The following is a 25,675-nucleotide window of genomic DNA, read 5'->3' on the forward strand; positions in this document are numbered from 1 at the left end:
GTTTCACCTCTTCAGTCCACCACGCTGTTCCTTGCACCCCCCTCCGTCTTCTCTTCCTTCCACACACCACATCCCATGCTGCACATATTTCTTCTGTAAATATCTTACACACACCTTCCACGTCTCCCATCCGCTCCAATTCATATTTGCTCAATCGTTCCTCCACTTCTCTCTTATACTCTGCCTTTTTCTCATCCTCTTGTAACCTTTCCACTCTCCTTGCAACTACTCCTTCCTCTCGTCTTTCCCTTCTTCTATTCCTCCATCTTACTTGCATTCTAATTCTTGCCACCACCAAGTAGTGGTCAGAATGTCCACTCCCCCAGCCTCTATACACTCTTGCATCCTTTACACGTCTTTGCATCCTTTCATCCACATACACATAATCAATCATTGCCTTCCTTTCATTCAGTTCACCACCCACCCTTCTCATCACTCGCCATGTATACCTGTGGATCATTTTATGCCTGAAGAGGGTATCGGCTATCACCAACCCCCTCCCAGCACAAATGTCCACTAACGCACTCCCATTCTCATCTATCTCAGCAGGCACACCCCACTCACCAACTATTCCATCCACCTTCACATTCCGTACTTTACCATTCATATCACCAATCAAAAACACTCTCTCATTCCTTCCAAACTTTTCCATGCACACTTCCACATTTGTCCAGAACTCTTCTCTCACTCTTCTAGCACGATCTTGCGTTGGTGCATACACACACACAATCGCCCACATTTGTATTCCAACTTTCAACTTTACCCACACAATCCTTGACCCAACTGATCCATACTGTCTTATGCTCCTCTTCCATCTTTTACTCACAACTATACATACTCCTTCCTTTGCCCTCTCATTCTCACCTACTCCTGCACATATACCCCATCCATACTCCCATTCTCTCACACTTTCTCCTCTCCATTTTGTTTCAGTTATTCCACATACATCCACTTTCGCACCCTCAAGCACCTGGACAATCTCTCTCTCTTTCACCTCATCATTCGCTCCTCTTACATTCCATGTACTCATTACCAAGTCCTTTGTCCGGTCCTGGGTCGTCATCGTTTGGTCAGTCCTTGTCCGAGACTTCTTGTGTGTTTTTTTAGTTAGTTGTTTTCCGGGGAGGGGCACTAACCCTCCGCCAACCCTTTTAGTCGCCTTTTACGACAAGCAGGGATACTGGGGGAGTATTCTTGAATATATATATATATATATATATATATATATATATATATATATATATATATATATATATATATATATATATATATATATATATCATCATCATCAGCCGTTTGAGTATCCACTGCAGGACCGGCCTATCTCGACCGAAGTCGGGACGATACAACCAATGTATCTCTACCAAGGGGCTTAGGCTGTCTGGTAGAGATTGTATGTAGGGTGAGAAGTGCTTGTAAGTGAAATTGTAGTGTTGGAGTGGCTTTGTATGTGTGTGTAGTCTGTGAACCAAGTGTAATCGGCCCGTGGAAGCCGACTGAGTGCAAGCATACTTTTTAGTAAGAGACACTGGTTTAACCACAGCACCCCTTGTGTCCGCCAATGCAATACGTGACCGAATGCACACTCCCAAAGTTTATTACCCTGGCGGGGCGCGAACCCTGGCCCACCCGTGGATGAAACGCACACTCTATCACAGTACCACAGAGGCTCTCTCTCTCTCCCTCCCTCTCTCTCTCTCTCTCTCTCTCTCTCTCTCTCTCTCTATATATATATATATATATATATATATATATATATATATATATATATATCGTCACCCTCATAAAGAAAATGCCCAAGTCATTTTTCGGCGATTTCTGAATTTATGCCTAAATCAATTCTTCATCATGTGGCGCACCTATTGGTATAGCTGCCTTTGCCAGGTCTAGGGTGTGAGTGGTCTAAAATGCGCCTGAATTTTCTGCCTAAGTCATTAAAAATTAAGAAAATGAGACAGTTTTATTTCGATTTCCCGAAAAGTAGAAAAAATGACTTAGCCACTTTCTTGATGAGGGTGACGATTTATATATATATATATATATATATATATATATATATATATATATATATATATATATATATTGTAACGGAACAGAGAAAGATAATGTACACTTTAAGTGAGAATACTAAAAATCACTACTGTCCCGTAAAGTTCCAGGTTCAAAACAAAAGAGTTAGGTAAAATTACAAGTTAAAGTTTAATGCTTAAACTAACAACAAAACATTCAGGACTCATAAGGATAATGTAATGGCAAAAAAACAGGTTAAATATATTGTTAACTGCAATAGCCTCTATTAACACGAAATTAGCAAGAGTAAATTTACCTAAGTCAGCCCTGATAAAATGAAAATACACTGGGTAATGCTCAGTTAATGCAAGATAAATTATTATAGATACAAAATATTAATAATGATGACTGACATAAAAACAAATAAATCACAAAGACTTACTAGGCCAAAGAATTAACACCTTGCGCTACACAGTACAAGAAAAAATGCAATAACATTTATACTCAAATTACACAGCTGCTAGATGGTTGGAGCACTCACAATAATAACTGTACAGGGGAGGACAGAGATGTGAACGAAATGAGGAGTAGATCTAAGTGGCAATAATGCAGAGACTGAGCTCATTATATAGGGGCCGGCAGAGCTTGATACAACTTGTAAGAAGGACGCGCAAATGAAGCCATGGGGACAAAGATCTGAAAATCCTGCTCTGAACAACAGAAAGGACGACTTACTCTACTATAACGGTAGAAGGGGGGGACTGAGGCAGAACACGCTCGTGATCAAACATGCAGCATAATGTGCGTTAAAATTACACAAAGGATGATGAAATCATAGGCTATGTAACACCTCCCCACAGAGAAAAAGAAATTTACAAAGGAAATTTCTGATTACTCTAAAACAATCTGTATATGGCATTACAGAACATGCAAAAGTCTTTCCTAGTGTTACAAAACATGAGATCTCCCTAGCACGTTCAGTCATAGGTACTTGCCAGTATCCCTTTAACAAATCAAACTTACTTATGTACCTAGCCTTTCCGATCTTGTCTATGCAATCTTCCACGCGAGGGAGAGGGTAAGTGTCTGTTTTGGTGATCTGATTAACACGTCTGTAGTCGATGGAAAGCCTCTGTGACCCACCTGGCTTAGGGACTAGAGTGACAGGAGAACTCCACTCGCTCTGACAGGGCTCAATCATCTTGTGGTCCAACAGGTAGCCAAGCTCCTTCTGGATGAGAGGAACTTTCACTGGGTTCACACGGTAAGGAGGCAATTTAATTGGCTTTGCGTCTCCAACATCGACATCATGCATCAACACAGTGGTTCTTCCTGGAGTGGCACGGAACACTTGCGGGTACTCCTGCAGTAATGCCGAAAACTCCTGCCTTTCCTCGGGAGGTAGATGAGAAAGCTTAGTCTGGAGATCATTCATGATATCAGGATTCTTCCCCAAACTATCACTCAGGCTCATACTGCATGGGAGAGCTTCACTTGCAGACTGGGGTGGAACAGCTACAGTGCAGACTGGATTATTTTCGTCCCGCCTGTGATATAACTTTAGCATGTTGATGTGACATAGTTGCTTGTTCTTTCTACGATCTGGTGTGGCGATGACATAGTTGACATCACTGAGTTTCTTCTCCACGAAATAAGGACCACTAAACTTGGCTTGAAGAGGTTGCCCATGAACTGGTAGCAGAATCAAAACCTGATCTCCTGGCTGAAAGTGGCGTAACCTGGACTTCTTATCATACCAAGTCTTCATCTTCTCCTGAGCAGCTCCTAAATTCTCTCTCGCCAGCTGTAAAGCAGTGGACAGCCGTTTTTTGAAATTCATCACATACTCCAGCAGGTTGACGTCATCTTCCTCCGACAGCCAGCATTCCTTGAGTAGCTTAAGGGGTCCTCTTACTTCATGGCCAAACAGTAGTTCAAAAGGTGAGAAGCCCAGTGATTCATTTGGAGATTCTCTTGCGGCAAACACAACGAATGGAAGACCTTTATCCCAGTCTTTCTGATGTTCCAAACAGTATTTCTTGAGCATCGATTTGAGTGTTTGATGATATCTCTCCAACGCTCCTTGGGTCTGGGGATGGTAAGCTGAAGACGTGATCTGGGTGATGCCCAACTTTTTCAGAGACTGCTTGAAAACGTTTGACATGAAATTACTTCCCCGGTCTGACTGTACCTCCTTGGGCAGACCAAACTTTGTGAAGAACCCTAGCATTTCCTTAACCACGTTCTTTGCTGAGATATTTCTAAGTGGAATGGCTTCAGGATAACGAGTAGCCATATCAATCAGGGTCAACACATAAGAAAATCCTGAAGAAGTCTTAGGAAGACGGCCCACAATATCCACCAACACACGGGTGAAAGGCGCCTCAAAAGGAGGAATGGGAACTAGAGGTGCAACCTTTTCGGTCTGATTACACTTCCCCACAACTTGACAGGTGTGACAAGACCTACAATACCAGGAAACATCCCAGAAGATACCTGGCCAGTAGACGTGTTTCAAAATGCGTGCCACAATCTTCCTCACTCCAAGGTGTCCTGCCAAACTGGAATCATGAGCCACTCTAATGATATCCTGCCTACAAACACGAGGGATGACAACTTGATGTACAACCTCCCATTCACAGTCGGCTGATACTGTTGGGGGTCTCCACTTCCTCATAAGTACTCCTGACTTTATATAATAACAAGTAGAAGCACCAGCTGACTCTTCCTCACTGCAAGCAGAGTTAGCTAGACCTTTCAACTCAGGGTCAGCAACCTGCAACTCAACCAACTCTTGACGAGACAAATTATCAACACTACGGGGTACTGCCTCACCTGGTGAGTGGTCCAAATTAGCAAGAAAAGTGTCAGCTAGGATAACATCATCATCATTAGCCTCTAAATCACCAGTAACTTTAGACTTAGCCCTAGTGACAGCACATGCAGGGAACACATCAGGGACATCACAATACTGGGCCGCAGCCACTGGCTCACTAGACAACTGAGGAGCTGGACACACTTGACTTCCACCAATATCATTTCCAAGTAAGAAAGTTACACCTGACATTGGGAGTGTCTCAACCAACCCAACCATTAACAAAACCAGACTCTAAATTCACTCTGCACAGAGGGTCAGAGAAGTAATTATTCCCTACACCTTGTAAGATTACAGTTTCATCAGAGGAATTAACATTAGAGCCTAGAACACTGGTCAGCATAAGGGATTGGCAAGCACCGGTATCACGATATATTTTAACTGATTTCCTGTCATTACTGTCCAGAGGACTGACAAAACCATCAGACAGGAAATTAGCACATGAACTCTTGAGAGTGTCACCCACGTTACTGCTCAAAAGAGGAGCTCCATCATGAGAATTTAAGTTACCCCTCAAAGCAGGTTCAGTTAACTCAGTTAAAGAATTCTGGGAACTCTCAAGAGTGGACACTAGACCAATTGACTGAATATTTAAAGACTCCTTTTTGTTCACATCACGCTGTCTCCTGAAACATTTCTCTGTAGTATGACCAAGCTTACTACAATAAGTACATTTACTTTTCTGAAATCTAGAGGTGAAGCTGGTATTTACTTCCTGAGAAACATCATCTTTATTCTCTTTCCTGTTACCTGTACTCTGAGTAGAGGCAACGTACTTACTCTCAGCTTTCCCTTTTTCTCTAGAATATCTCTTGTGAGTGAGAACATATTCATCAGCTAAAATTGCAGCATCAGACAAATTATCTATTCTTCTCTCATCAAGATATAGGCTTACATCTTTATAAATACACCTCTTGAAGTCCTCCAGCAAAATCATCTGCTTAAATTTACCAAAATCAGAATCCACATTCTTAGAATTTAACCACTGCTCTAACAGATCTTCTTTGATTTTTGCATACTCAACATGGGATTGCTTATCTTGCTTGTAAGTTGTCCTAAATTTTACTCTATAGGCTTCAGGAACAAGCTCATAGGCCTTAAGAATCAAGCTTATAACTACATCATAATTATCACAGTGATCCTGAGGCAAAGATGCATAAGTTACTTGAGCTTTACCGGTGAGAACAGTTTGAAGGAGTACTGGCCAATACTTTTTGGGCCAATTAAAACCTGTAGCTACCCTCTCAAACAACTGAAAATACTTTGTTAAATCAGATTCATTAAAAGGAGGGACAAGTTTAACATTTTTAGCCACATCAAAATCATCAGAGCAAGATGATCCAGTTCCACCTTGTTTCATGCGATACTCATGGTCTGCCTGAATCCTGGCAAGTTCAATTTGTGCCTGTATTTGTGCCTCCTGAATACGAGCATTTGCCTGAAATTCAGCCTCCTTAGCATTTGCTTGAAATTCAGCCTCCTGAATACGAGCCTGAGACTCAGCCTCCTTAGCACGTGCTTGAAATTCAGCCTCCTTAACACGAGACTCCGCCTCCTTAGCCTGAGCCTCCTGCAGGGCTAGCTGTAACTTAGCTCTTTCAATCTGCGTTTGCTCATTTGGAGGAGTTACATTAAACAAGCTTTCATTAATCATGTCAAGAATTTGATCTTTAGAATGATGAGAGCGAACAGCAATTCCCAATTGTTGAGCAACAAGCTTAAGTTCATTCTTTGTTCTGTTTTCTTCATCACACACTGTTTGCACATTTGACAAAAATCTTTGGCTTCATCAAGCGTAGTAATAGTAGACATCATGAATAAATCACAGTCACAAAATATCAAGCAATATCCTTATGATAATATCCTGAATATCCTGATGAGAGGTCGCCAAATTTATGTTACGTAACAGAGAAAGATAATGTACACTTTAAGTGAGAATACTAAAAATCACTACTGTCCCGTAAAGTTCCAGGTTCAAAACAAAAGAGTTAGGTAAAATTACAAGTTAAAGTTTAATGCTTAAACTAACAACAAAACATTCAGGACTCATAAGGATAATGTAATGGCAAAAGAACAGGTTAAATATATTGTTAACTGCAATAGCCTCTATTAACACGAAATTAGCATGAGTAAATTTATCTAAGTCAGCCCTGATAAAATGAAAATACACTGGGTAATGCTCAGTTAATGCAAGATAAATTATTATAGATACAAAATATTAATAATGATGACTGACATAAAAACAAATAAATCACAAAGACTTACTAGGCCAAAGAATTAACACCTTGCGCTACACAGTACAAGAAAAAATGCAATAACATTTATACTCAAATTACACAGCTGCTAGATGGTTGGAGCACTCACAATAATAACTGTACAGGGGAGGACAGAGATGTGAACGAAATGAGGAGTAGATCTAAGTGGCAATAATGCAGAGACTGAGCTCATTATATAGGGGCCGGCAGAGCTTGATACAACTTGTAAGAAGGACGCGCAAATGAAGCCATGGGGACAAAGATCTGAAAATCCTGCTCTGAACAACAGAAAGGACGACTTACTCTACTATAACGGTAGAAGGGGGGGACTGAAGCAGAACACGCTCGTGATCAAACATGCAGCATACTGTGCGTTAAAATTACAGAAAGGATGATGAAATCATAGGCTATGTAACAATATATATATATATATATATATATATATATATATATATATATATATATATATATACACACACACACACACACACACACACGCACAGCTCACAACCAGAATTTATGATGAATCGGTTAACGTGCAGAGTTTGGGGATTCTCAGTTTTGCTTTGCAGCAAGAATGACGAGGTACAAAAGTACCAGCACTGGATCCGGTAGCTTCATTCAGTTATATCCTGTGGTGGTGTATTGTGTGAGAGAATGATTGTGGTATGGTGTGAAAGAATGGTATGATCTAGTATGGTTTATTGTGTGGTGTGGTTTAGTGTGGCTTTTCTGATGCTGGAAAAGTCTACCTGAGTGGCGCACCTCGCATCGAAAGATCTTTTACGAGAGACCGATGTATGTACAAATCGCACCAAGAGAAGCTTCTGCCTTTAAGAATAAAATATCATAGGTACAACGTGAGTTTCTGGAGGCCGCTTTTACTTTTTTCCCCATTAGAGGTGTTCCTACGTTGACTATAATTGACTTCCTTTAGCAAAAACAGAGTAAGAAAGTACTTCATCCAACTCAGTGTAGGGTGATGTTTTTCTACCACATTCTTGCAACCACCAGGAGATTTTGCTTGTAACAGATGATTATCTTATTATCAGAGGACCAACAGAGCACCTGAGTCCCTAAAAGTAGCATGAAGGACTAGTCAGGAGTAATATTTTGTATTGGTTACAATTTAGATATATACATTTTCTTTTTTTGTGCAGAGGCTTCTTCTTGCCTCTAGGAATTTAGTAGTATTTTACATTTTTTTCATTCCATTTCATGCTTAATTCCTGACTAGATATGTTTTGGTGGTATTTGCTTGGTGTTAACCATTTCCATACCACGGACACACTTGGGATAAAAAATTCATGTCAATTAAAGACAATTTTACCCAGGCTAAGGAAAATTGAACATACCATGACTTATTCGAAACAGTGTCGAACCCACTGACCATTAGATTCCCCTCAGTTTAACAAAATTGTTCTGTGGTAGCCTCAATAAATAGCTTACTGTATCAATATCCGGATGAGCTTGAAAGTAATGATAACCAGTGGAATACGAATCACAAGGAAATTTGTATAATTAAGTCTATGAAGGATGGTGATGTTAAATGTCTGAACTAACACCCCAGCCAGGGCAAATAAGAGTGATGACACAGATGTCAGAAACATGTGATCGACGAGAAGAAAGCAGACACAGAGTTTCGGCCAAGGTGTATATTCTGCCAGTGAAACAGCACATACCCATTTTTTCATTACATCTTGTCAATCATGTTTCGACCAAGTGTGTTCACGACCCCATGCTCTTAGACCAACCGATTAATTTGTTCCCTCTCAGTGAGTAGCTTGTTTCTAACTGTGGTGCAATACTCGTAGAGTTAAAACCTTATCAGGGTTGTGGTGCCCTATGTTTGTGTATGCGGCAAGGCAACTGATTGAAACCAAAAGAGGTGTCAGCCATGTAATGGGCTGAAAAACAACAGGATGGCTTGCAATTCTTGCCTTTACAATACTCTTGTAATTTTGAACTATGAGTTTATATGGTTCATGTTTTAAAAACTTGTTTTAGTTCAACATAACGAATTTTGACCAGTACAGTTATAAATACATAAATCACTAGGTGCTGGGTGCCTGTTATATCCAATGCAAAGTTTGTGGATCGGGAACGCTGGGTGATGGCTATAGCTGCACTTGATTTTGTGCCATTGTTTGAAGAGGCCGCCAATTTATCTCATCACCAAAGAGTGTTGGCATACTCACGCCTCCGCACTGGAGTGTGACTCAGTCTCTCCCGCACCCTGGCCAGCTGTAGTATAATATCTTCAGGATCCTCCTCGTCCAGTTCTGTAACTTCTGTCCCCACTGGTCACAGCCCCCTCGCATCTTTCACTCCAGCCAAACTCCTGCCAAAGGATGCAAGGAAAGGGCTTATTAACAGTGCTGTGGGGCGTGTCCTGGAGGATGCTGTATCTACTCTAGCCGAAAGTGGTGAAACTTCCTCTGAAAACAGCAGGTGTTATCACATTGAGGGGGAAGTGTCATGTGTGCCCACCCTTGCTCCCTCAGACATTTTATTTTTGTGTCTGACTCTGGGCAGAGACTTCACAGCCCGCTCCCAAGGCCCAGTAGTCCTCCTGCATACCATACACCTCTTTATGTCACCATTTCGACACTAACACCCACCATCCATATTGAATACATGCTAGGGGTATCTTTGATATTATATATGGTGTATTGGTATGGGGGGGGGAGTTTTTTATGACATGTCGATGGGTCTTCTGGTAGATAAGTTAAGTCTGATTTTATGAAATTTGATTTCTTAAACTGTTCCCTTCCCCAATGGGGATTTGAACCTGGGCCTGATAGGACTGCAGGCCACCTCTCTACCGGCTGGGCCACCGCCTCCCCCAGATTCGGATAAGGACCTACAATTGCTTCAGGAGGCTGGAGAGTCGTACGACAGTGATGCTTTTATTACTGGAGAAGAGAAGGATGCGCCAGGAAATGTGGAAAGTGAAAAAGTTGGTGGTGACGATGACGGTCATGCAGTACTATAACACTGCCGCTGCATCTCTCCACCATGCTCTGAGCAAGTTCTCCCTCCCTCCCCATCACGACCTTCATCACCACAACGTAGCACCTCAAGGGCCATTTCCTCATAACATGGCCCTTCATGTGTGAGGGTAACGAGGTCGTCGGCACCAGCGAGGAAACGTGGAAAGCCAGCATCACTGCAGGGAGTCCCTGCTACAGGTGAGTCATCACCCGCATCCTCTCCCACCTCCACCTCTCCTTCCCCTCCCCCACTGCCCGTGGTTGTGGTCATCCTCGTGATGCCAAGAGGTGCCTTATTCCTGCCAGATCATGCCTTAGCAGCCCCGGCATCGGTAGGCACTTTTGTGTGGAAGGTGAAGCCTTTCATTGTACCCTATTTGCCTTTGATGTGACTGGGGCAGGTGTTCTGAGGCTGCACCTGGGGTCAGGAGAACCAACAATCCTGTCGTTTTTTCAAGCAATATTTACAGTGACAATTATTCAGCACTGTACATGGTGGAGGAGATAAACTTTCACCAGGCTATACAAGTTTGATGGCTTGAGGTGACCCTGTCCCAGGGTAGAAAACTGAAAGAAAGGAAGGTAGTGGAGGTGGAGGAATTGTATGTGTGGCTCGCACTGATAATGATAATGGCACACTTAAAGAAGCATGTCATTCACTATTATTTGTCTGTGAACGAAATTGTACACATACCTGTCTTTGGTAAATATATGGCCCGGGACAGTTACTTGGCCATTCCCAAGTTCCTACACTTCAACAGGAACTATGGCTCAGCCCTAAATGGCAGATTATGGAAGATCAGGCCGCTTCTTACCATACTGAAGGAGTTGTTTATCAGGCTTTTCCAGCCGTTTCAGAAAATGGTTCTTGACGAGTCGCTTGATTAACTCTGGGGCCATTTAGTATCTATTCAGTATGTGCCTTCCAAATGACATCGCTTTGGCCTAAAGTTCTTTGTCTTATGCGATTGCAAGACTGGATATGTGCTGGACGTGATATTGTACTCGGCTACAGATGTGGATATACCCAGTGGTGATCCCCATGGGTTTTCTGCTGCTGTAGTAAAAGTGCTTATGGACATGTACTTCCACAAAACCACGTCCTTTACACCGGCAATTATTACACTTATCCGGCATTGATGCAGTATTTGCTGTAACCTGGGACTGGTTCCTTTGGATGGAATTTTCCTTGATTCCCAGAAAAGACTGAGAAAGGCGCCCTGTTATCCCAGAAATGTGGTAACATGTTGGCCATTCACTGGCATGACACGCAAAAGGTGAAAATGCTTATGACGGTTCACCGTGGGGTTATGCAGGACACTGGCAAAATAGACTACAGGACCAGGCAACCATTGTTGAATCCAGATGCCGTCAATGATTACAATATCAACATGCAGCTCTTGGATAAATCTGACATGCAAATTGGAAAGATTGATTGCCTTCGGAAGTCTTGCAGGTGGTATAAAAATGCATTCCTGCACCTTTTGAATATCAGTATTCTCAACAGTTACAACCTTTACAAGGTAGTTGTGGGTAAGAGTCTTTCCTTATGCTAGTATGAGAAAGAACTGGCACGGCAGCTCCTTGAAAAGTATGGAAATGTTGAGGTTCCAAGTGCAAGGAGGCAAGTGCAACAGGTGCCATCAGCTGATAGGTTGGCTAACGCACAGTAACTGGGAAGGCATTAGCTCGTCAATCTGGGATGAACACCTGCAGGGTGAGTGACATTCAGGCGTTGCCATGTGTGTTCAGTGACAAAATGCCAGCCCAAAGCATGCAAGGAAGCGGCCTATCAGTGACGTGAGTGCAAGATTGCATTTTGCCCAGAGATCTTCTTCGTGTACCACCGTGGATGTGATTTCTCAGCACAGGTGTGTGGGAGCATGTTTGTAAATAGTGGAAAAAATACTTTTTTTTTTTTTTTTTTTGTCATACATAAGTCAAAGTGGGTGTGAAGTGGTTGTGAATATGTCTAGTTACCCTACCACTTATGAAAGAAAACCTTATGTGCACCTGAAGAAAAATTCTTTTTTTGCTAGTACTTGGGTTAATTTCTTACCTTTGTTTTATTGTGCAAAATAAGTGATATGCTTCATACATGTGATATGAAGTGCCAGTAGAATAAGTAATATATAAAATAATTAGTGAGAAAAGCATTAGCCCAGTGCAAAGAAAATGCTCAAAGAAGTCTAACGAATAGTAAAAACACCTACCTCATGGGTTAGAATTACACTAGTGCATGCTAGTTGAGGAAAAAGTGAAATGGAAAGAAGGAAATTTCCTCTCAAAGTATTTCCAAAGTGCAAATTGTAAGACAGTGAGGGAAAAATGGGTAAGTATTGTGTCCTTCAGCTTCTCCCATGCACAAATTGGGCAAAGTGCAATACTGCTATGGCCAGAAAACCATATATGCGAGCCACATTTTTTTTTTATTAAGAAAGAAAGAACCAACGGCTAAGAGCCAACAAACCGTTCCTTCCAAGAAAAAAACAAAAACAATAAAAAGGAGAACCAAATTCAAGACCCATTCATCTCGAGATACCTGGACACACTGCGTTTGATGAAAGACTGGAGATCATAGGAAGCAGGATATACAGACAGAGGGAGACAGTTCCAGAGTTGACCTGTTGCATAAATGAAGGACTGGGAGTAATGGTTAACTCTTGCATTAGAGAGTTGGACAGAAAAGTGATGGGAGTTTGTTGTTAAACAGACACTACACGCCCGTCGTAGAGGTGGAGGGATGCAAGCAGACAGTTCAGAGGAGGTGTGACCATAAAAGTAGCGATAGAAAAGAGATAATGATACAACAATGTGGTGAAGAAACAGAGGTTGAAGGGAGTCAGTAAGAGGGGAAGAATTTATGAGATGAAAAGCCTTTGACTCCACCCTCTTGAGAAGAGCTGTTTGTGGGGAGCCTCCGTACACATGAGAGTTGTACTCTACACAGTGGCGAATAAAACCCATATATAAAGTCAACAACCGTGCACGGATAAAGAAGGTATGGAGTTGGCTTAGCACACCTAATCTCTTGGAAGCAGATTTGACAAAAGATGAAATATGATCTTTCCATGATCGGTCCTGAGAGAATGAAACCCCAGGCATGTTCAAGGATGATGCAAGATTGAGCTGGATATTATTAAACAATAAAGGGTACTCCTGTGGAAGATTTTGTCGGGTTGACAGGTGTAACAACTGAGTCTTTGATGCATTAAAAGCAAAATTATTTTTATTCCAGTCAGACATACGAGCCAAGTCAGACATTAGGTATGCCATAGCCTCATCTCTTGACTGTTGAAGTAACTGCTGAGATGGATGTTGCGGGAACTCAATGGAAAGGTTAAGGGTGGAATCATCAGCGCATGAGTGTATATGGTTAGATGTACAGCTAAGGTCATTGATGAATAAAAGGAAGAGAGTTTGTGATAAGACAGAGCCCTGAGGAACACCACTGTTGATATATCTAGGAGAAGAACTATGGCCGTCTACAACAGAAGCTATAGAACGACCAGAAGGGATGCTGTAGATGAAGAGACAGATAGAAGGATAGAAACCGTAAGAAGGCAGTTTGGAAATTAAAGATTTATGTCAGACTCGATCGAAAGCCTTTGAGATGTCAAGTGCAATGGCAAAGCATTCGCAAAAATCCTGAAAGAAGGATGACCAGGAGTCTGAAAGGTAGGTGAGGAGATCGCCTGTGGAGCGTCCCTGATAGAACCCATACTGACTATCAGAAAGAAGGTTGTGATAGGAAAGATGCTTTAAAATTTTTCTGTTAAGAATAGACTCGAAAACTTTCGAGACACAGGATGTTAAAGCAATTGGGCGATAGTTAGAGGGTTGAGAATGCTCACCCTTCTTTGGGACTGGCTGAATGAGAGCAAACTTCCAGCAAGAAGGAAAGGTACAAGTTGATAGACAAAGGTGAAAGACTTTACTTAGGGAGGGTGTAAGCACGGTTTTTTGAGAACAACAGGAGGGACCCCATCAGGCCCATATGCCTTGTTAGTATTGAGGCCAGTGGTGGTAGAAAATACATCAGCTGCAGAAATTTTAATGTTAGCCATGAGGAAATCAGAGGGCAGAAGTGATGGAGAAACAGCACGGGAATCATCGAAGATGGAACTGGAGGAGAAAGTCTGAGCAAAGACATCTGGTTTATCAGTAGAAGAAATAGGTACAGAGCCATCAGAGTAGAAATGAGGAGGGAAGGATGATGAGATAAAGTTGTTGGAAAGGTTTTTGGCAAGGAGCCAGAAGGATCAGGTAGAATTCAAGTTGCAGAGTTGAGAGCATTTAGTTCAGATGAAACTATTTTTAGCAGAGCAAAGAACAAACTTAGCTTAATTCCGGGCAGAAATACAAAAAATATGTGATTCAGGGGTGGGTTGGCTCCGGCACCTTTTATAGGCCCTCTCCTTGTTGCGGACAGCATTAGAACAAGTATGATTAAACCAAGATTTTCTTGCATTATTCAAAGGATATGAGAAAGGAATGTACGCTTCCTTGCCTGAGAGAACAACCTCTGTAATGCACATGGCACGCTCAGATAGCTCTTGGCCATGGGAGCGATAATCATTCCAGGGAAAATCAAAGAAGTACTGCTTGAGGGCCTCCCAATCCACAGTTCCAATGGGCCACAACCGATGTTTCTTTGGAGGGTCCACAGGCAGTACTGGAGCAATAGGCCAGGTTGAGATAATACTTGTGACTGGATGAGCCCAACAACGAGGAAAGATTAACACAGTAGTCAAAAGGATTAGTTGTAAGGAAGAGGTCTTGTATGTTGGAACTCTCTCCAAGGCAGTCAGCGATATTGGTAGGGTGCTGTACAAGGTGCTCTAGGTCATTAAGGATAGAAAAGATGTGGGCTGGTTCACCAGAAGGATCATTGAAGGGAGAGGAGAGCCAAAGGTGATGGTGAACATTGAAATCTCCCAGAATTGAGATTTCAGAGAAAGGAGAAATGGATAGGATGTGTTGCATGGTAGAAGTAAGATAGTCGAAGAATTTTTGATAGTAGAATTAGGGGATAAGTAAACAGCACAGATATATTTAATCAGAGAATGACAGGAAAGCCAAAGCCAGAGAATAGAGGATTCAGAAGAATCAAGGTCAGGAACATGAGAGCAAGATAAGTCGTTGTGTACATATACACGACAGCCACCTTTGGCTTTGAAATGAGTACAGAGATTTTAGGAGGATACAGAAAAGGATTTGATATCAGCTGCCTCAGACATCTGAGTCTCGGTTAAGAAGAGAAGGTGAGATTTAGAGGAGGAGAGGTGGTGCTCAACAGAGAGAAAGTTAGAGGAAGTGCTGCGAATGTTGCAGAGATAAAAGTAGAAGTGCGTCAGACTGTGGTTCCAGGCAGCTCATTGAATCGTCAGTGGGAGAGGGGTAAATGGTGGAGGCATTTATTTCCCCCCCCTCCCCGGGGACTCCGAGGAACTCTGGGCAATGATTCATAACCATAGCTGTGAGTAGGAAAGATGGGGGAGATTGACTAAAAATGGAAAATTCCATGGCGAGAGGTCAGGCAGCATTACAAATGCACAGTTCTCCCTGGGAAGTCAGTGTTACAAATGCTAGACAGAGTGTGGCCGCTGAACCCGAACACATGTTGACTTATGCACCACAAGTAATTTATCTTCTTTACATCCCTACTCATCAACGTGACCACCCACAGACCTGGGGATGCTTTCATTCGCGAGATTAAGAGTTGATAAATAAATCTTTTATTTGTTTCTCTAACCGATATACTTTCAAAAATATTAAGGTTTGAGTAAAAGCAATTTTGGAAAAATTTCCCATACTGAGAGGCTGGCGGCTGTAAAATTTGCCTGGTGTTTGGGGTTTAATATTATAGGAGATTAATATGGTGCTTCATTCATAGAGAAACTAGCAGATAAACCAGTCTATGGATACACCTCCCAGGTGTCAACCCCCACCCACCAGTTTTCCCCACGAGACCTTTTCCCTCGTTGACTAGTGTACTCGTACACCCATGGGCCTATTTTTCCCTTTGAACCTGTTTTTCCTTCTAGACTTATTTTCCTACTGGATGTATGTCTCCTTGGCGTATTTTCCGTGTGGATCTGTTTTTCACCCTGGACATATTTTTGCTTATGGCATTTTCCCCCTTGGACCTGTGCTTCCCATGAATATATTTTCCATCATAGATCTATTTTCCTTACTGACCTATATTCCCTTCATTATCCTATATTCCTTCTTGGATTTATCTTACTCTTGGACCTATTTTTCCATTTGGACTTACTTCCCTTAAAGATCTGCTTTCCTTTATCAACATGTTTTCCTCATGAAACTGCCTTCCCCATGGGCCTGTCTTCCACCATGGATCATTTTTCTCAGTGAAATATTTTCCTTCCAAGGGCCTGTTTTCTCCATGTTTTTATTTTTCTCGTTGTCCTGTTTCCACCCATTAAATGTACTGTGCATACTGGCATTGCCTGAAACCCTGAGGGAACAGCCCCCTGTAGGAGATGGCACCTGGAATTCCACTTTGCCTATTTGACCAGTGTTCCTTCTTGGATCCATTTCTCCTGGGATATATTCTCCACGGACCTATATCTACTAATGATCTGCTCGCTCCAAGAACCTGTTTTCCATAACCATAGCCACCCACTCTCCTACCCACTCCATCCGAACCATCCTGGCCGCCCACACGGCGACTCACCCACTTATCCCACCCACTTTCCTATATCCTTTGGACCTATTTTCCCATTACCTACCAGCCCCACCCATCCACTCAAAGTTAGCCCCCACCCGGCCCAGTTGGCTCAGCCAACCTCCCCATTCACCCTGCCTACACACACTGGCCACCCTCCCACCCACGCTATCCAACCCTGCCCCACCACCCCAGACAACCCACCCATCCACCTACCCACCCAACCCTTTGTAAGATGGGTATGGTCGTAGGTGAGAGTTAAGGACTTTTTGGCACCGGGGTCCAAATTCCGCCATGTTGATTTGATTTGTGACTTTAGCAACTTTAAACCACACACACACACACACACACACACACACACACACACACACACACACACACACACACACACACACACACACACACACACACACACACACACACACACACACACACACACACACACACACACACACACACACACACACACACACACACACACACACACACACACACACACACACACACACTTTCAAAAACGTGAATGTAATTATTTACTTCTCATTTCAGGTTCCTCCCTCTAAATTCTCTTCCCATCTCAGTCATCTTAACATGTAACCATTTTCCCTCCTTTCACATTTCCCCCTTCTGTCCCCTCTCTTCCATTCACTTTTGTTCTTTATCCTTAACCTTTTTTCCTTACCTATCCATTTTTAACCTTTTTATAAAATTCTGCTTCCTCATCCCTTGACTATCTCTTCTCTCTAACCCTTCCATGAACTCCTTGAGTCCAGTTCCCTCTTAGCCCTCCATGTTCCACTGTTTTTTCATTCCCTATTCTCCTGATCTGAACAGACCTTGATACTTTTCTTGCAATCAGAGACAATCATTGTATATTGTAGGACGGGCAGGTTACACACAGCCTGCAATAAGTGTGGAGAAATTTTAAAGAAAGAAGTGTAATTTCCCAATTTCCTTAGAAACACCCCAGATAAGTATTAATAGGAATAGAATAGCTCTGGGACTTCTGGCAAGGCTCTTGTTTCAGTTTGCTGTAAAAAGTAAGTAGTCTTAACAGAGAGATCCACTATCCAGTTTCTGGAGGTGCCTTAACACAGTGTCCCATTACCCAGTACCTCAATTTTTCCAGCCCCTTGGAAAGAAGCAAATATCCATCCTGTTCCTAAAAAGGGGACAACTTCTGATCCATCAAACTATAGACCAATTGCAATTACTTCCGTTCTCAGTAAAGTTTCTGAGACACTAATTAACAAACACATAGTCAAGCATCTAGAAATCAATAAATTGATCAATGATCGGCAGTATGGATTTAGACAGGAACGTTCAACTGTAGATATTCTTTGCCTTCTTACCGATCAGATTAACAAAACAATAGACCAACATGGTGAAACACACACAGTAGCACTTGATATTTCAAAAGCATTTGACAGAGTATGGCACCGGGCCTTATTGTCTAAGATGTCACACTATGGCCTTGCATCACTGGTTCCTCTAATTTCTTCATACCTTCATAGTAGAAAAATATGGGTCATGGTAGATGGAATTTATTCTCAGTTTCATTCCATCAATGCTGGCATACCTCAAGGATCAGTTTTGGCGCCAACCCTCTTTCTCATACATATAAATGACCTCCTATCTGTCACTCACAACCCAATACACTCTTATGCTGATGACTCGACCCTTCATAGCTCTTTCACATTTAGTACCTCCTTTGCACAATTTGATATTTTAAATTCCTAAATAAACACTGAACCAGGACCTTTCCAAAATTAATCAATGGGGACAAAAAATCTGGTCTTATTTAATGCTCAGAAACTAAATACATTAATTTCTCCAATAGGAAGAATCCCTCAGACTCTCACATAATTTTAAATAATGTCAGTATTCCCATATCCACTACAATTGATATCCTAGGTGTTACTCTAAATCCCAGCCTAAGCTGGACAGCTTATGTTAAATCCCTCGCTAAAAATGCTTCTAAAAAACTGGGACTTATGTACAGAGTTTGTGAGTTCTTCACTGACGAGCAGATGGCCGCAATATACAAAAATCATGTGCATTCTCAGATCGAATACTGTTCACCATTGTGGAGTGGATGTGGAGCAGTTGCATTGAGGCATTTGGACAAAATTCAAAATAAAGCCATTAAATTAATCAATAATCCTGCCATAACGCAAGACCTTCCTCAGTTATCAGTACGTAGAGATGTTGCTTCTTTAGCACTATTTTATCGGTATTTTTACCGTAAGTGCTCTACTGAACTGGCTTCAATTGTGCCTCCCCTTCACATTTTCTCCCGAAATACTCGGGCAGCTGGGAGTGCACACACTCTCTCCCCCACAATGCGGAACCTCTGCTTATTAATTTTGATTTATCCCCAGAACTACTACTCTCTGGAATTCACTTCCTGGGAGTTGCTTCCCAGATACATTTAATCCTCTCGATTTTAAATCCAATTATTATAAGTATTTTATGAATGGAGGATGCCTTTAGGCATATGGACTTATTTTTTTTCCTTTGTTTTTCCTTCCTCCATTCATTATAAAAAAAAAAAAAATCTGGAGGTGACTTAGCAGAGTTACCCACTACCCAGATCCTGGAGGTGACTTAACAGAGTGACCCACTACCATGATTCTGGAGGGGCCTTACCAGAGCGACCCAGTACCTAGATTTTTACATTAGAAGACAGTGCTAACATCGAAGAAAAGTGGAGTGAGCAACCCTGTACAAGTTCTGCTGGAGATTTCTTGCTGGTGACCCCTAAACTGGAGTCCTCTTGAGTGATCTCTTAACAGATCCTTTGGAGTGATTGCATACTAGGAGATCCGTGCAGTTATCACCTAAGTGCTTGGCAGGGACTCTCTTCAAGTGCAGAAGTGACCCACTACTCAAGCTCTTTAGGAGCTGCGGGATTTACCCACAACCCAGTCTCCGGAGGAGCTGCAGGGGTGATTCCATATCAAATGACCTTATATGAGACCACTTTTATGTCTGAATAGACTTAAATTACTGAAGTTGTCGCTAGATGGCGCCATCTCATGTGTCAGCTGATGGCAGATTTGGATTCTCCATGTCAAATTACCTAGTATGTTGCCACTTTAATGTCTCCAAAGGCCTCCTTTTAACAAATCTGCCAGAAGCAGGGGAAGAAAGCTGGCCATTCATTGACCTGCTGGCTATCGCCGCAGGTAAAAATGGGTATTTATTAGATCTGTTCTACTCATCATTGTGAATAGAATCAGTTTTTAGTTCTGCTTCTTTGAAATTTGCACGTCATGAATATTAGCAATTTATGATTGAAAAATAAAACTGTCATATGTGTATGACTTATAATATTCATCACATTTCTATGTATGAATTTATGTCATCAGTAGACAAACAAAATTTTAAGCCCCATTCTATATTAATACAAGATCCACTCCAATAGTGGTTTTGACTAATTGAAGAGGATCACTTTCGTATTTTTATAATACTCTCAACACGAATCCCTTTTGCTTTGAACGCGAATATCAGCCACAATATATTACAAATGATGCCACGTGCCAAAGAAGTTAAATCGTAAATTCACTCCTGCATTATGCGAACATTCAAGGGAAATGACGCTTTTGAAGAATTGCTTTCATTCATTTCTACCTCTTCTGCCAACCACTTCGTTGGATAACTTGGTAAAGAGGTGGCCTGCAGTCCTAATGAACCCAGGTTCGAATCCTGGCAGGGGTAGGGAACAGTTTAAGGCTCTGAATTTCATTAAAGCAGACTTTACTGATATACCAGAGGACCTGCCTACATGTCATAAAAATACCACCGCTAATACCAGTACACCAGTCCTGTATGAGACAGCCCTAGCATGTATTCAATATGGACGGCGGGTGTTAGTACTGATGGGGTGACATATGGAGGTGTATGGTGTGTAGGAAGACTACTGGGCCGTGAGAGCAGGCTATGAAGCCTATGCCCCGAGTTGGACACATAAAAAACACTTGTTCTACTTACCACCTGCCCTGCCTAACCCCAGTCTCTTTCTGCCCGCAGCCACCACAACTGTGTCCCACACCAGCCTGGCAGGACGCACTGCCCAGCTACCCTGTGAGCTGCCCCTACCTGGAGACAGACCAACCCTTATACTGTGGTACAAAGATGACTCCACCAGGCCATTCTACAGGTGAGATGATGGGGATAGTAAGAGGGTGTTCATTAAGGTCTATACAACCATGAGACGTAATAAATTCATTTCTCCTTTCATCAAGTGATTATAGGAAGAGCCATCTTAGGTCGGTCAGCAAACGTCTCCAGTAGAATAATTCACAATTAACTCTGTCTTCATCATTACGGATTTCCAAACTAACTGCTGCAGTTAACCAACTTACCTAGTTCGCTCTACGGAGGTTTTATTACTGCATAGTGCTGGAAAGCTCTCTTCGAGCTTAACCGTTTCCCTATTTCTTTTCTTGCCATGATATGAAGTGCAAATTGAAACAGTTAAGATCATTTCGTAGCCTCTTGATATATATATATATATATATATATATATATATATATAAACTCATTTTCGGTCAATTTAATGTCTTGCATTGACAAGCATGCAATATAAAAGATGTCGTCGTAGTCGTTGTTGATCAACTCCGGTGTCTGACTGAGCACACACATCAACCGCAGAAAGCAACTCTCCTTACAGGGCCGTCCTGTGCAGTGAACTGATGTTCCCATACGTTTGACAGCACCTCTTTGCTGCAAGTTCAGGAAAAAAATGTGGAGGTTTGGTTCCTGAACGGACGTAGCATTTGCGCCACTCCACCCAGTTAGCATGGGTACCATAACAGTTCCACATAACCCAGTTATCTGGTTTTATGGTTATCACCAAGCATTGTAAATCGTATCTTGGGTTACAGGAAACCATTATCCTTGCCACTCAGTGGAGAGCCACCTAAAATAAAAAAAGATTAATAAAAAGTGACATGAAGGAAAAGGCGAAATAGGAAGAGAGGAATGCAGACACAGAGGAAGAACAATAAAGGTGAAGGAAAAAGCATGCAGCAATATATCAAGTGAGTGGATGATGGTCGCCAACACCTACCACCACGCCATCGTAGAACAGTTGTAATCACTTCTCAATAAGTCTTCAATCGCCACCATTCTTGTCACACAATAATTAGGCTACTTATATTTTTTCTTTACAGTGTGTAATACATGTGTGTTGCATTTACATAGCAGTTACAAATCCAGAGGTAAAGTGAAGACCTCTGTAAATAATTTTACTCATGCTAACGACGCGCAATTGATCTCTTAGGAGGAGTCTCTGGCACTGATGAGGTTAAGAAACCATCATCATTAAAGAAACTTCAGTCCTTTGTGCTTTCTCGCTAAGGATTGTGGCAATGAGAAATTGCAGGATAGGAAATATCTTTTCTGACCCGTTATATACAACACTTAACAGAAAACGAGTGTTGCTACTTTTTTTTTTTTTTTATCTGTGCAGTAGGCTAGTTATGATGCTTGAGGGTCAATTTAACTCTCGTCCTTTAAGAGTGAATGAAAGCTACAATAAACTTTCTGGAACAGTATCAACAAATATCAAATACTTACAGTAATGATTGTTGCTTATCCGTGTTGCAGTTGCAGGTAAATTCCAGTTACGATGGTAACTGCTCTGTAGAACTCTCTCTCTCTTTCTCCCTCTCTCTTTCTCTCTCTAGGCCTAATTTTAAGCATTTCGTTTAGGGAACAGCTTCATTTAGGTACTAAAATAAACAGCTTAAAAACAGCGTTGAGCGAGAGATGGTGATTGGAAATATCCTGTTTGAGAAGAAAGATATTTATAAGTATACATGGGTGAGACAGGGGGGTGGAATGATTGTTGATAGAGCATTGATGGACTATGTGGTTGTGTCCAGGAATGTAACAGGAAGATTGTTGGATGTGAGAGTTCTGACAGGGGAGGGTGGAGGTTTGTCTGACCACTACCTGGTGGAGGGAAAGTTAAGAGTAGGTAAGAGATGGGTGAGAGCTAGGAGGGTTAGGTGTGGCATGGAGGTTTTGAAAGTGAGTGAGTTAGTTAAAAGAGAGGAAATGATAGAGTATCAGGAGAAATTGAATGATGAGTGAAACGCAGTGAAAGATCAGGAAAATGGCAGTGTGGAGGAGGAATGGCAGAAGTTTAAGAGTGCTGTGGTGGGGCATGCAGAAGAGGTGTGTGGTGTGAGACGTGTGTGTGGTGGTGTAAGAAAAGGAAGCGAATGGTGTTGCGAGGAATTATGTTTGGCTGTGGCTGAGAAGAGACGTGCATATGAAGTGTGGCTGCAGAGGAAGGATGAGGTGTCTTATGAGAGGTATAAGGAAAAGAGGAATAGGGCGAGAAGGGCTGTGGGTGATGCTGAAGTGGCAGCAGATGAGAGGTGAGGTAGGCGGCTGACTGAGAATTTTCAACAGAATAAGAAAATGTTCTGGAAGGAGGTGAAAAGGGTGCGAAAGGGAGAGTCTCGGAAGGAAGAGCGAGTAAAAGCAGAGGATGGAAGGATGTTAACTGAGATGGATGCAGTAAGGAACAGATGGGCAGAGTATTTTGAAAGATTGTTAAATGCAGAGGAGGAAAGGGTGGCTGGGATTGTGGTGGGTGGAGGGTGCAAGGAATAAATGTGTTCGGAGAGTTCAGTGATTCTTTGATCACGAAGGAGGAAGTGGAGGACGCAGTAAAGGAGATGAAAAAGGGAAAGCTGCAGGTATGGATGGGTGTGTTGTGGAATGCCTGAAGGGTGGTGGAGTGACTACTGTTGAATGGTTAGTAAGATTGTTGAATATGTGCTTTGTGAAAGGTATGGTGCCAGTGGACTGGGCAAGTGCTTGTGTGGTCCCGTTGTATAAAGACAAGGGTGATAAATATGAATGTACTAGCTTTAGGGGTATAAGTCTGTTGAGTGTTGTAGGTAAGGTGTATGGTAGAGTGTTAATTAAGAGAGAGAGGGTACAGAGGGAGTGATTGGTGATGAGCAGTGTGGCTTTAAGAAAGGGATGGGATGCATAGATCAGGTGTTTGCTGTGAGACAAGTGTGTGAAAAGTATTTAGCGAAAGGCAAGGATGTGTTTTGGGCATTCATGGATTTAGAGAAAACGTATGATAGAATTGATAGGGAGGCTTTATGGACTGTTTAAAGATTGTATGGACTTGATGGTAGGTTACTAAAAAGGGTGAAAAGTTTTTATGTAAATAGTAGGGCGTGTGTGAGAGTGGGAAATGCTGTAAGTGATTGGTTTCCTGTGAGAGTGGGGCTGCGACAGGGATGTGTGGTGTCACCTTGGTTGTTTAATATTTATGTGGATGGTGTTGTATGGGAGGTGAATGCAAGAGTTTTAGGTGGAGGTCTGAGTCTGGTGAATGTTGATGGTGGAGAGTGGATTCTGACGCAGCTGCTGTTTGCAGATGATACTGCACTGGTGGCTGATTCAGAGGAGAGACTGAAACAGTTGGTAGAGGAGTTTGGAAGGGTGTGTGAAAGGAGGAAATTGAAAGTAAATGAGAAGAAGAGTAAAGTGATGAAGTGTACAAGGTTGGTAGATGGTAGAGGGATTAATGTAGTTTTGAATGGTGAGTTGCTTGAGGAAGTAGAGTGTTTTAAATATTTAGGGTCACGTGATGCTGTGGATGGAAGGATAGATGCAGAAGTGATGTTTAGAATGAATGAAAGTAGGAAAGGTGCTGGAAGGAATGAAGGAAGTGTCTAGATGTCGTTCGCTTAGAATGGACGTAAAGAGAAGCCTGTATGAGGGTGTTCTGGTATCGACTGCGTTATATGGGGCTGAAACATGGATTATGGGTGTAGCAGAGAGGAAACGTTTGAATGTAATGGAAATGAGGTGTCTGAGGAGTATGGATCGAGTGCGAAATGATGAAGTGCGAAGGAGAACTGGAGTTGTTCGGGAGATGGCTGATAGAGTTGAGCAGAGAGTGTTGCGATGGTTTGGGCATATGGAGAGAATGGATACTGAGTGATTGGTGAAAGAGATAACTAGATCTGATGTGAGAGGTGTAAGGTTGAGAGGGAGACCATGAATAGGATGGATGGACAGTGTGAAGAGAGCGCTGGATGCAAGAGGAATGCCTGTTGAGCAAGGAAGAGTGGCTGTGCGTGACAGAAATAAATGGAGAGAAATTGTGAATGAATAAATGATGACGCAGCCCTGAGGGGATATTCTCCCGCATTTGGTCTGATCAGCTAATCAGGTCAGGTGCGGGTAAGGGGATGGGTCTATTATGATGTGGCAGGGGTAAACCAGCTCTGCTGTCGGGCCCTGCTGCGGATGTTACTGATTGCACTGCGCAGTTGACCCTTGTGTGGTGTGGTGCAGTGAGGATCTGTCCGTTCTCCCCTTTGGGGCTAAGATGCGAATGAATGTGTCTGAATGGATGAGTAAATTGGGAGTGTGTCGTCCTGTCTCGGCTACCTCCCTTTCCTTGGGGGAAGCAGCCTAGGTATATAGATAGTTAGATAAAAACAGCCATGACTGTTTCTTACAGTGTGTTAAACAAAGTTATTAAAATTTACATAACACACAAGATTTACGAAACCATCTAGGTGGTCTGTCTATACAGCTAATAGATGTACACCCACAAAAAAAAAAATATTCGTTACCCTTGTGGTGTGATACAATATGACATAAGGACCAAGGGTTCTGAACTGCTACCAGCACCAAATGAACTCAGTTTCACTTTTACACATAATTTCAGAGTTCATCGCGCCCAGAGGTAACGATAATTTTTTTGGTGGGTGTACTGTACATACCGTCAAACTGAATAATAACTTAGTTTAGGAGCATGACGACACACCCAGTACCATGTTTATACTGCAGATAGGGTACCAAA

The 25,675-nt window shown here is 42.2% G+C and overlaps 1 protein-coding gene across 1 annotated transcript in view; it reads left to right on the forward strand.

The window, feature by feature from the left end:
* LOC145416298 (nephrin-like) overlaps positions 1 to 25,675 on the forward strand; it is a 555,234-nt gene that overhangs the window by 77,315 nt on the left and 452,244 nt on the right. Inside the window, exon 2 of the mRNA XM_080285300.1 lies at positions 20,854 to 20,983. Within this exon, the coding sequence (XP_080141426.1) occupies positions 20,854 to 20,983 (130 nt within the window). The remainder of the gene's footprint in view (positions 1 to 20,853; positions 20,984 to 25,675) is intronic.

This window comes from Coenobita brevimanus, chromosome 105 (genome assembly GCF_032717465.1).
Source record: "Coenobita brevimanus isolate Jiangsu-jjx chromosome 105, ASM3271746v2, whole genome shotgun sequence".
Taxonomy (NCBI): domain Eukaryota; kingdom Metazoa; phylum Arthropoda; class Malacostraca; order Decapoda; family Coenobitidae; genus Coenobita; species Coenobita brevimanus.